General features: G+C 36.8%; 1 protein-coding gene across 2 annotated transcripts in view; it reads right to left on the minus strand.

The window, feature by feature from the left end:
- Positions 1-272: 272 nt before the first annotated feature.
- The window catches only part of CAPZA2 (capping actin protein of muscle Z-line subunit alpha 2), a 44,733-nt gene continuing 31,559 nt past the window's right edge, over positions 273-13,446 (minus strand). For both annotated transcript variants that reach the window (XM_032803959.2, XM_032803958.2), the window contains 5 exons: positions 12,896-12,975; positions 7,897-7,975; positions 5,803-5,874; positions 2,752-2,814; positions 273-1,260 (listed from right to left, as the gene is read on the minus strand). In XM_032803959.2, the coding sequence (XP_032659850.1) occupies positions 1,120-1,260; positions 2,752-2,814; positions 5,803-5,874; positions 7,897-7,975; positions 12,896-12,975 (435 nt within the window). In that variant the 3' untranslated portion in view covers positions 273-1,119. The remainder of the gene's footprint in view (positions 1,261-2,751; positions 2,815-5,802; positions 5,875-7,896; positions 7,976-12,895; positions 12,976-13,446) is intronic.

Genomic DNA, 13,446 nt, shown 5'->3' on the forward strand with positions numbered 1-13,446 from the left:
ATCTCTTCTATTCCCTACAGCCAACAGTAAATTACTATAAGCTAAGAACTTCAAGCAGTCCTCAGTAGAGAGTAATATTATGATAATACATCTTACAAATGGGGAGATGGAGAAATGTGCTATTACAGCAAACCATATGTACACAGCATTTCTAGTCACAACAAGTAAGTGACCACAAGTTTCAAATGTGAAAATATCAGTTTTAAGCAGTATTCATATTTTTAAAAAACACCACACAACAGGATCAATCCGTAATTAATGTGCTACTCAAATAAATAGAAAATCTGCATTTTAATGTCACATTGAATTTTAGTACATTTCAATCCAAGAAAAAAAAATAGAGACATGGTCATGAGGACAGAATTATATATTACAATATGACTTGTTATATTACATTTGTGGATGTATGATTAAAAAAACTGGGGCAGATGGAATCTGAACTCATTTAAGTAACTGTCAGGAATAAAGCATTAAATGCATTTCTGAAATAAGTACTTTATTTAATTTCAAAATCTTAACAGCATAACATCTTGGCCTTGTTTAAAAAAGTTTAGTTAACACTGAGCCAGCTGAATTAAGTATTTTGAAAAGTTTTAACATACTTAAAATAGAAAATGCTTTCTCCAGTCTTACATCCAATGGAGGGCTAAATGATTTCTACAGCAACTTATATGGCTAAATCTATCATGAGCCTTAAACTAGAAATGTACACTACTGAACTGTTCAAGGAATCCAGCAAATTTAAGAAGTTGCTCAGTTCATATGAAAGCAAGACAGTTACTGTATGCAAAAATATTTTTCAAACCGTTCTTAATTTTAAATTGAAATCTAAAGGCATGGTCTTTTCATTATAAAAAATGTAAAAGGTACAACAAACTCCAGAGGAAAGTTTTCAGCTATATTGATTTTGCAATCCCTCTGAAAAAAAGGAAACAAACGGGAGGAAAAAAAAAAAAAAAGGTTGATTAGTTAAGCTTTGTGCTCTAACCAGACTACTTACAGTGATTTTTCAATGGCAAAAGCCCGTGCTGACTGGGTGACAACAGTTCCAAATACTTTTGTAATAATTTTTATTTGTATACAAGAACACTAAAATTATCCAGTCATGCATTGTTTGTCTTAAGCATTCTGCATCTCTTTTCCAATCTTGTAGCTAAGGATCTTGTTCCAGTCAATCTTAGTGCGGGTAACTGGCAATTGTCGACGTAAGGCCTTGAAAGTAGTGTCTGACATAGTTTGATAATTCTCACTGATAGCAGTCTGTTAAACAGAGCAAAGAGTTAGAATTATTCAAAACAAACTACAACGGAAAAAAGAAAATAACGGAAACAGTGGCCTACATATACAGATAATTCAAATAATCACAGGATAATGTGTAACCTGTTGCCTCCTGTTAAGTCTTACTAAAATTATGCAGTCTAAAAAAATTAAGATCACACTTGTTTACAGTAAGCTGTCAAACGAGAGCCCAAAAACTCGGTCTTGGTTTAGAAAGTTAAATATGGGTTTTGAGAGCTAACAGTATTACCATAGACCATAACATTTCACTATTTTTTCCTATGAGGGCGATCAGTTTGCACATGCAGTACATTTAGGGTTGTCAGAATTTAAAAAATTCAAACTGATGATATCAATGTATATTTTAAAGCATTTTTTGAAAATTGATTTAAATTTTTCAGTTGCAGGAAATTGACAGCAGATGTTGAGATTCAAAAAATTAAAGCTTTATAACTGTTAAAAACAAATTGCTTATATCACATCAAAAATATACAAAGTAAATATCTTTAAATCAAATTCAAATTCTCAAGCATTATTCTTCCTTTGCCTATGAGCAAATTTCAGTTATTGATGGAAATATGTATCTGAAGTCAATGCTTAATGATAAAAATCCAATCCTTCCAAGCTTAAATATGTGTAAGCTCTACAACAAGTAACACTTTTAGTCATATGAATTTAAAGTGTACAGTGCTTTTTAGCAAATTAATAAGTAGGGTATAATTTCCTGCCTGAAAGTGATCCCTTATATCAAAAAGTTTAATGAACATGGAACTCAAATTTCCAGACTCTTAGAACAGTAATATTTTGCAAACTCTATAAACCTCATGCATTTGAAATACTTGTCTTATTCATACATCTACCAAAGCTGCTAGAAAACCACCCAAATAAAGTGAGGTCTTGATACACTTGGATGGAAATTTCCACCAAAATGTGAACTTCTTGCTCTGGTGAAATATTATCTACATATCAAGATGTGTGCATCCAGTCAGAGTATTTAACTGTGGACTGGCCTTTCATAAGAGTTTGTGCACTCCTGAAATGAAATAATGTGCATTATACTTGTGCCTAGAAACCCTAGTGAAAATCAGGATCCTATCATGCTGTACTGTACTGACAAAAAAATCTGCCCTCAAAAAGCTCAGTCTAATTTAAGACACAAGTAGGCAGAACAATCAGAAAGAATGGGGCAGGAAATGAGGATAACAGAGACAGCTAGGGTGCAGAACTAAAAGTTATCGCATGATTAGATTGTCTTGACTCTGTTTCAAAGTTATAAAATGAACAGTATTATAGCAATAATCCTTAAAATTGAAATGAAATACTAAAACTGCATTCACTTACAAAAGCCAGTTTTCCTACTTCAGTAATATTACATGAGTTTTGGGGCTCAGTCTAAAGTGTACACAGTATTAGGCAAAATTAAGCATAGTTTTACATACGAGAAATATATTTTGGATGTTTCAGAAGTCATACCTGATACTCATTTTCTGCAGCCTCTACAATTTTTATAAATTCCTTTGCTGTTTGGGCTTCGTTCTAGGAAAGAAAGGATTTGTTTTCAAATTAAGTAACTAAAATGTTACAACTCTAAAAAGGCTGTCAATGAATTATACTTCTCCTGCAATAAGAAGATGCTTAAAGTAGCCTCCATTAGCCAGAAAGTCTATAACAGATTAATTGGGTTCACATAACAAGTGCTATTCAGTTCAAGACTCAATTTGAAAAACATTGTGCTTCCTAACACTGGAGTAGCTTCATTTTTTCTTTGGTACTATATTTTGAATGCCTGAATTATGCCTTAGTGCTGCATTTCTCTAAATATAGTCTAAACTATGCTCTTTACTGCAAAGAGGAAAAACAAGTGAATCTTAAGAAAATTTGTAGCAGAATCACTGCCTAATTACTTGTGGGCAAGTCACTATAGAACCATTTATGGAAGCCAAGGCTATTAAATACCTGGGGGCAAGTGAATATAGAACCATTTATACCAGCTAAAAATAGTACATACCAAAACAAGCAGATCCCATTGAGTCCTTCTCCAGTTTTTTGTCAAAATTATTAGATTTGTCAAACCAACAAGATCAGAGAGACCAGGAGAGATACTTACTATAACATTATATTTGATTATTCAATAGAAGTGAATAAAGTCTCTAAAAATATTGTAAAACAATGGGGTTAAAATGTTTAATCTTTACACAGGGCAACCTTAAGAATATGAACAATCAGAGCTTCAAGAGGGTTTCAAGCAAGAGGGTACTGCTGAGCTGAGACATAAGGAATACTGGAATTTGGGGGTCTAAGCTTGCACATTTTTTGGAAACTTGGAGATAAGGATGCATCTGAAGCAGCACATCGTAATTCCAACATTTTTAAATAGACTGGCAGAGAGCCTTGGCCAAGAGTCCCATCCTAAAAAAATGGGTAGTCCTCTCTCCTTTTCTTCTACTAGGGAGTCTGCAGTCAGAACTTGATCTTATCTCCCATAAGATCAGCTAACTCCTTGAGGGATATGCCTAGAGATGACAGTCTCCAGATCTGCAAGAGGAGCTGCTTCCACAGAGAGATGGGAGGAGTTGTCTTCAGCAGTTGGTCTGTAAAAAGGTTCCTGACAATTACAGAAAAGGAAGAGGGGGAGACCAGTGGACGTGGTGCCCACTTCGGGGAAAAAAAGAAGAGTCCTGAATCCTGCAAAGAGGCAAGGAAGAGATGCTCATATGCTCTATTGAGTTAGGCAGTATTTCCTGGATTAACAGCTTCTGCTCAGCTTCCAGAAAAAAAGCCCACGTGTTGGGAGGTCTGAGAGACACTAAAGGAATCCCCTACTGACCTGGCATACTTATTCATATCTGTCTTCAGCAAGGGAGCTCTGAAATTATTCATTTCAGGTCTGCTGTTGCTGGTAGGAAGCTGCTGCTCGGCTACATGGTGGAGAAGAGGAGAGGGCCTGACAGCTAAGGCACTTTTCCTGCTCTCCCCAAGAGGACAGAGGTCTTTGCCTGTATAGTCTTCTATGCCTTGTATGCCTGAAGTCTAAATAAGAAACCTGAACAGGAGATACTTGTTGCCCTTCTCTCTGCTAAGAAGGAAGGACGGCTGTCTGAGGAAGTGCTCAGCACCAAATCTCTTGGTCCTAATTGGTCCTTCAGTACTTGACTGATATGGCAGGACAGGTCCCACTGTTGGAACTGTCCCCTCAGTCTCCACTGAAGCAACTGTCAGCTGAAAAGAGCATGAGCAAGGACTTTGGTCCCTTTACTTATGACTCAGAAGTAATTTCCATGCCTACAACTTCTGAAATTTTATCATTTAGCACCAACCTTCCCCAGTCTATATGCTGTTATTGTGATTGGAAAGCCAGTGAGCCTTGTTTTATTATTATTATTTTTTTAATATACATTTATTTTAATTCACAATGTTTTGTTAAATCCAGTTTGGCACTCAGAACCCAGTTCTTCATCAGCATCTCATAACCATCTGAGATGCTTTCAAATTGTACTTTTTCCATTCCCTTCTGCTAATTTAATATCATTGACAAGTTTATTAATGGACACTCCAAGCAGAAAATATAAATGTTTATTCACTTCCTCATGCCTTCTACCAGTCATGGTATTTTATTATTAAGAGCAATTATTAGTTCATGCTGCACTCAGACAGCACCAGTCCCTACAGTGAACAAGTCTTAGGATGCAACTGTTGTTTCCACACACAGGGTTTTTAGGCATTTCCTCCCTAATGCACCATAATAACCTCTATCAAAAAGGGACAGCTAAGAAATAAGGTCTGTATGTAGCAGGCGTGGAGCCTCTGAACTGCAGAATATCTGAAGTTTTGTCTCCACCCCCAAAATGGATTTAAATGTCCATGAAAGCAAAGGTCTGACATCACTGGTTACAAATAGGCTATACAAGTTCAAGCTAACACTAGTTATGGAGTTCTCCCCTACCACATTGCTATTTTTAGAGCCCTCATCTTCTCCTAAGCAAATGCTGCCAATTGTGTGCCAATAATTGGAAGGGGAATGAGAGTGTGTTCAGCAGGTACTACTTCACACCAAACTCATTGCACATTCAAAATCTAATTCCATAAGCCGCACAGCACCTACAATTAACAGTTTAAGAAGAGTTAGAGTAAGTGCCGATAAATAATAAGTAAGTGCAGACAGTTCAAGCTAACTATAATCTCACAACTAAAATTAATCTGTCTTGTTTCTTTAAAAAAGTCACAAGCAAAAAAAAGTCATGCAGCAAATTCAGATTACAGTATTCTGGAGGATTTAAGAGAAGACAGCAGACATCTATACGTGCAATGTAAAAATATTAGCTATCTACTTGCATGTACAATTGTTTTCACTTATTTCTAAATAGTGAAAGGATCTTATGTCAGAATGTCTAACCGGCATTGTTCTGTAGAATACAAAGGCAGAACTCATTCTGAGCATCAAAAGTCTTATTAAACACATCCGAAACCTACACCAAAAATGTGTCACTTCAACATATAATGAGACCTTGTAAAAAGATAACTTACAGACACTGTTAATGAATCTTGTATGTCTTTATGGCTCACTAGCTGAACATTACCATCTTCATAATAGTGAACCTATGCAAAAGTAAAACAATAAATATCAGTACTACAGCTACTGAATCAGCATGGTGGTAAAATGCCAACATTAAACACACTTTTCTGGGAGAAGAGAGGGATCTGTTGGTGTTGCATTTCCACTGAAATGCAGAGTTATACTTAAAGTGCTCAGCATGTATGTGCTCAGAGCAGCACTTTTCGTGTCCAGGAAATTTATTTTGCAATTAACAGTTCATTTTATCCAAGCTACTTGCGGTAGCAGAAAGGTATTGTTCTTTACGAGACTTACTGGAAGCTACTCAAGTAATGAGGATTGACTTTGTTCAAGGAGAGTTTTGGCAAAGCTTCAGGCTGCAGTGTGTTGCTGCCCTCCTTGCTCAGCCAGACTGTTTGCTGGAGGCAGCGTGACATCTTATATTAAGCAAGCCCAGGTGATCTTTCTAAAAAGAATTCTCTCCGGCACAATAATGGTAGTAACCTAACTAGTAGACACAGCAGAATAAGTTTGGAAACTCTTGGTCTTTCCCCAAAAAGGTTTACTGTACTCCCCCTCTGCCCTCAATTTACACTCCTACCAGTCTTAGTCTTAGATTCTTCAAAAGGTATTAAAACTAATCTTGATAAAGTCAATGAGTTAAAAACTGGAGCGATTTAAAGACATTGAAAATGTAGGATTATAATGCTGATCACTGGTTTCCGTGTGGGGGATTAAACACCAATAGAAAATTAAAGAGGTACACCTTGAGCACTTAGATGTAAGGTTATTCACAACCAATGACATGGTATTGAAGAGTAATGGATATCTTTACAATTTAAACTGGAATCTTTGGAAAATACTAAAGATAAGGAGTTTGGCCTTTACTGACAGAATCAAAAGGAAATGGAGGTACATGCACTTGCAACTGAAACTGAAACAAAGGTCTTGAAACTGAGCCTTGACACAGAAAATTAGGGTTTTTTAGGTTTGTGTGTCCCTAGAGATCATTGATAAAAAAAAGGGGCAACTGAACTGTAAATTGTGCCTAATAAGTTGTGGGATATGCCTATCCATGATTACCTTTTTAATGACTTTCACAGAGGTACATAAATGGCACTGTATAAATATAAATGCTATTTCCAAAATGAAACAAGGAGAATTTTTTTTTTTTTTTAAGGGTAGGATGACACATTTTTGCCACAACTGGTAAACAGAACTGACACCATTCATTCAGTTGAATTTACAGAGAAGTTACCCCTCTAAAGAGATGAAAAAGGTGCCATTCATGATCAGAAAATGAGAATTTGATATAGTTGAAGAAACATTTCTCACAAGAGAGACAGACTCTGCCCATGATGCACAGCAAATCATAAAACATAGGCAACTATATTAGCATCAAGCAGATTCCTCAAGTAGAGGCTCCAACAATCGCTCTTTTGGGAAAAGCTGACTCTCTCTCTACCAATAGGGACTGGTGAGGAGGTACGTTAGTGATTTCTAATGTATACGTGTATTCATTAATTTGGCTGCTCTTGTAATGAGTCTAGTAGGATATACAAGGAAATGTTTGACCTTTTTGACAATGTAAACACTGATTCTTAGTCCTTTTTTAGAAAATGTTTCCATTTGCATTATAGAAGCAGCATACACCTCCTGGAACAAGGAGCATATTCCTCTCATCTTATGCTCTCAAGAGAAAATAGCCTAAAGCTGCATTCAGCCTTCTTTGACCAGACACCCTTTTGATACAGGAGGCAAGGGGATGGGGGGGAAAGGACACCCAACCCCCTGCTCCACAACACACAAAATGGGATGAGTCTCCGAAGCCCTCCATCATCCATTTTTACAATACAATATATATGAATGCATGAATGAATATTTATAGACAGAATTAATGCCAGTTTATTTTAAAATACTTGCAGAATGATTAATGAAATGTGTATCTGTTCCATTCTTTCTTGCACCACAATTATTATTGTTACTATATCACCATGAGATTCCCCCAGCTGAAAAATACTAGAGACCTTCTAAACACTGAAGTATACAATTTATGATAAGCCTACCTGAATTTTCAAGATGCCAGCCACCTGAGTGGTTGAAGGGGTGATTGCAAACTTCCATTCTGACCTCCAACGGCCATTCCTTAAAAATAAATACAGCAAATATAAATAAGGCAGGGAAAATAATTTGAATAAAATGTTGAATTTCACTACTAGTGCCAAACTTAGTTTATAATTTGAGATCGTTAAGGGAGGTAATATGGAAGAACACAATATTCTTATAAAAGAAAATCACTCATGGTTTTAAGACACAAACAGTTGGGAAAAATGGGAACTCTGTGGGAACACTTATTGCTGCTTTTGGATACGGAGCAAGATTATTTATTCATACAGACATTCTAAAAGGAACGTTTTCTTTGTCTCTAAAAATGTTCCTCATTATTAATTACTTGCCAATTGGGCACGTGTAGTTGAGTACTGTTTAGAGCAAAGGAAGACTCACTGGATGATTTCCAGGAACAGTCACTTTTTTGCAGCCCACTAGCTTTAGAATCTTTGCATTTTTATTTTAAAAAAATACCAAAATACCTATGAATCACTACAATATTAACTGTAGCTAAGGCTTTGGACTGCTCTGACAGAAATATAAAGCTCCAGAACTGTGGGCATTCCTTCCATTAGAAAGGAATGTAATAGTTTTCCCAAACCACTCAAGGAGAGATTGTATCTTTCCAGATGTCAGAAACATAGGCAGGCTACATTTCAATCTTTGCCTCCCTGCAAGGCACACACTTCTGAAAAGGTTAGTGCAGGGGTCAGCAATCTTTCAGAAGTGGTGTGCCGAGTCTTCATTTATTCACTCTAATTAAAGGTTTTGTGTGCCAGTAATACATTTTAATGTTTTAGAAGGTCTCTTTCTATACGTCTATAATATATAACTAAACTATTGTTGTATGTAAAGTTTTTTAAAATGTTTAAGAAGCTTCAATTAAAATGAAATTAAAAGGCAGAGCTCCCCCCCAGCCCGAACAGTGGCCAGGACCAAGGCAGTGAGAGTGCCACTTAAAATCAGCTTGTGTGCCGCCTTTGGCACACGTGCCATAGGTTGCCTACCCCTGGGTTAGTGGATCATTCTGTCAGGAAAGAAAGCTATATTAGGACAGCTTCTGGGCTGTCTCAATTTCTATTCCATGTATGTATTTAAGAAAGAAAACAGTTTGGGTACAGCATAAACTCACTTTCTGCAAGAAGATTAGCTACAGATTTTATTCCCTTTCAGAAGGTAACAATACTGAGACAAAAAAGCAGTTTAAGATTACCAAATAATTAATCCACACAGATTGATGTAGAAATGTTCCACTGAACATATTTCAGGTGATAAGTTAATGCCTAAATTCATAACACCTTAGGCTATAATTTCAGAACTCAAAGTCCAAGCAAGGTAGGGTTTGATAAGTACTTAGCTATCTTTGGGTGGGGTAGAGAGCGTAAAGTTCTGCAGAAGCTGTTGGTCGAGTCACTAGTTTCCCAGGTAGGCTGCTAGATGGCACTGTAATGCTACAAGTGCCATAACACTGAGATCCTGCCATCTTGCAGCTACAAGAAGTGCCAAAAAATCCTTTATAAACAGATGTTGGCCACAGTGCCCTAACTAAACTCTAACTTGTGTTACTACATTCTGCATAGCTAGGATTCTTCTCATTTCAGTGTGAAGAACATATTCTTTACTTCCTGAACAGTTACAGGATGCTAACTAGTATTCTGCAGGTCATTAAATAATTGCAAAGTTTCACTCCAGCAGAGCCTACATTTTAATGAAAAATAAGTCATTTAAATGGTTTGTAAAGTCCTTATCATAATTAAAGTCATAACTATTACAGTGAGTAATCATTGCTTAACCAAGGATTTCTAGAAGCTTGTTGCACACATACCAAAAGGCTTTCAACTGCTTTTTAAAATTATTTTATGCAATGTCTCTTTACTAATTTATCTATTTTATTTACTAGCTGTCAGCTGTTTTCCAACAGAACTTTCCATTGGAAAATTTCCATTGATAAAAGTCATATTGCATTTCACAGGAATATGTCAATTTCATTGGCTCTTCGACTAGGCAGATCTGTCTGTTTTTCTGCCAGCTTGGCTGCTGTGGGGCTGGGAGAGCCTGGTAAGTCAGGTTCTGAGAACCTCTAGTTTCCCTGATCTACAGCAGGAAGCACAGCAGCCCTTGAAGCCCCAATGCAAACCATATAGTTATCAGGACTTCCAGGCTCCCAGCTTCTCAGTAGCTGGAGTTCTGGGCAGCTTAGTGAGCCTTGTCAATTTTGTTTGTATTGTGTATCTATTTCTCCTTTTAAGAGAAAACTCAGCCATTTGGAATCTAAAAGTTACTTGTATTTTTGGACTAAAATCAATATTATGTCAATATATTCTAACCAAAGATATATTAATATCAAATTAATTCACATTTATAAGCTAGTCAGCATAAGTCAGAACATCAAAAGCATTGGCATTTTACATTTTATCAGCTCTGCTGGTTAAGTGAACAGACTGCAAGGCATTATATTGGCTAACACCAAATCATCTCATTGGCTGATACAGATGCATAATGGAATAATTATGCATATCCAACGTTGACTTCCTGAACTAATGACGTATGACCTCTCTTTGTAGATGGGAATGGAAAGATGTGCATGGATATCATATTACCAAAGACGACATAGCAGAAGAGATAGAGAAATAGTGTTCTCTAACAATTACATCCACTAACTATGGAGTACTCTCTTCCTTAACAATAATAGCAGACCACTGCATGCAACGCAGTCGGTACTCCTTCTGAAGCTATCCAGCAGTTCATTTCCAATGTTGCAAAACAGTCTTCACACAATTGTGAGTGATTTGATTTTAGTTATTAACCAGATAAACTTTTACAGAGCAAAAAGGAGAAATATTTCATCTATCCAACAAATTCCAACTTACACAAAAGTTTACTGTTTGTGCCAAAATCTGGTGGGTAAAGGTCTAGTGCATGTGACTAATCAGAGAAAATTTGTTAAAATGTTAGCATTTTCCTTTCTTTGCCAGTCACATCCACAAATCCTCACTATGGGACTTCATCCTGAAGAGTAAAGAAATTAACAGGAGGGAACACACATGTGGAGACAATATATTGTGTGTATTTTGTATATAGAAAAGAACTATAAAGCCACATAAGGAAAAAAGTTACTCATTTTTAATTCTGCTTTTTTGAGGACATTATACAAGATTCCACTCTTGGGTCTCATCTTCATAGCATGACAGAGGTTGGAAATTCCCTGGCTCTCACACTTTAGGCCCTCTAAGGTTTAGTCATTGGCTTGAGCACCCATATCTAAAGCAACAAGTGTGCTACTCTGATGGGAAAACTTCCAGGGAGTTGTATGTAAGAATTAAAAAGCCTATGACACTGATAGGAAAATATCTGCTATGAGTTTCTCTCTTAAATCTTTTCTACTGTGAAAATTAAATAATTTTAACTGATGACATTTTGCATCAAGTGTTTTGCTTGAGTTTCTGACACACACTTCTCGTTCTCACTTGGTCTGCTCTTTTGGTGATAGTATCAGAGGGGTAGCCGTGTTAGTCTGGATCAGTAAAAGCAGCAAAGAGTGCTGTGGAACCTTATAGACTAACAGACATATTGGAGCATGAGCTTTCGTGGGAAGTGGATAGACACCCACAAAAGCTCATGCTCCAATACGTCTGTTAGTTTATAAGGTGCCACGGGACTCTCTGCTTCTTTTGGAGAAGTTGAAACTAAAGGATTTTTCATTTTTTGTATAGCTCCTTTATTTTGGGGGGAGGAGATGTTGGGGCGGGAGCTGGATTTCCCTTTACCTAGAGTAACAAATTCTTAGGAAGTTTTAAGAGCTGGAGAATTTGAAAAGTTTCTGGTGAAGTTTCTTAACCATCACAGCTTGTCCTTTTGACACATGTTGCTCTAGGATAGAGACCAATCTGGCCAAGAAGACTCATGAAGAAAAAGCCCTAACAAGGCATTTCTCCTTATTTCTTTAAAAAAATAACTTTGTGTTACTGCTAAGAAGAACTTTCTCAAGAAGCTTGGATACAGATTTCCAGAAGTTATGGCTTGTCTTGCTCCCCTCCCCTCCCAATTTCCCACTTTTTTTCTGAACAAAACTCACTGGAGGTGTGTGTGTGTGGACAGAATTGTGTTTTGCCTCGTAGTATAAGGCTGGACTCTAGGGGGTGGGGGTGGGGGGTGTATTTTGATCACTGATCAGGTTCACTGATTATTCTTCCCTTTGCCTTGTGAGGAATTGGTGGTGAATGACTCATGACCAAGGAGCCGTTGGGTGAATTAGAGGCTAAATATACTACTACTGAAAGAATCCTGCTCATCTCCCTTCTGACAAAAAGGGAGCACTAGTACCTCTGGGATAACTGAGGCCTTAGGTATTGATAGTTTAAAGGAAAAAATGCCAAGTGGGTAGAAACTAATGAGTCCACATCCTATAGTAGGCTTCCAATCCCCACTGGTTGCCTGACTGAACCTAGAATACTCCTACATCTGTGAAAGGACTGCTTCTGGGACTGGCTAGGAGAAAGAGAGTGAAACAGTCTCCTTTGACACTTCTTCCTCTGCCAGTGGAAAATAGCTGTACATTTCCTGGTCCTCAATTTGCTTTTCGTTGTTGACATCTTATAGTTGAGAGAAAAGGACAGTGTTTTAAAGCTAAAAATAACTGGCTGAAACAATTGTCAAGGAAGAAAAAAATGCAAGAAAGAAAATCACTGGAAAGTCAAGGCAAAAGCGTGGGTGGGAACTTCCCAAATGCTCTGCAAAACAACAGATCAATAGCCTGCCATTTTGCTTCTTTTAGAAGCAAAGCTTTTTGTATAGCTCCTTATACAAGCTTCGAAGTCACATACAACAGATCTGGAACTTCTTCCCATCAAAAGCGGAGCAATATCCTATACTGAAGATGAGTGGATATGATTGTGATAGACAGAGTTACTTAAATATAGTGAAATATAACAAATACAGGATCAGTTAAGAACTTACCAAAAATTTTTTGCTTGGAACTGATGGCTCTCTATACATGCAATAATGGTTTGCTGTCCATCAATTGTTTTACCATACACCTTAATTGCAAATGAAAGAGTAAAGTCATGCCAAGTTTTGAATGAATTCCTTAACCAAATTATAAGTACCTTGTGCAAGACAGCTTTAAAAAAAAAAAGATACTTAGCTCTTGTACTATAATTCAGTGACATTACACTACAGAATTTTATTTTTATAACCACGTTCCATTATTTCTATGCATAAACAAAAGCAGCCAATAAATTAGCTTTAAACCATGCCCTGAGTGCTTGTATGATTCACAAAGGAGGAAAATTTAAGGACACAGTATTTGGAGTATCATTAGACCTGGTCAAACTAAAATTTAGATGCTGCAGTACATAAAACTTTCAGATTAGCAATAAACTAGGTATGTCTCAGCAACAAGGGATTTTAACCATGTAACTATGAGTGGTCATATGACAGTCTTCAAGAATAGCGAAAGAATGACTGGGTTTCAGATTGTTCTTCGTCTTACTGGATATTTTTAACTT

This window comes from Chelonoidis abingdonii, chromosome 1 (assembly GCF_003597395.2).
Source record: "Chelonoidis abingdonii isolate Lonesome George chromosome 1, CheloAbing_2.0, whole genome shotgun sequence".
NCBI lineage: Eukaryota > Metazoa > Chordata > Testudines > Testudinidae > Chelonoidis > Chelonoidis abingdonii.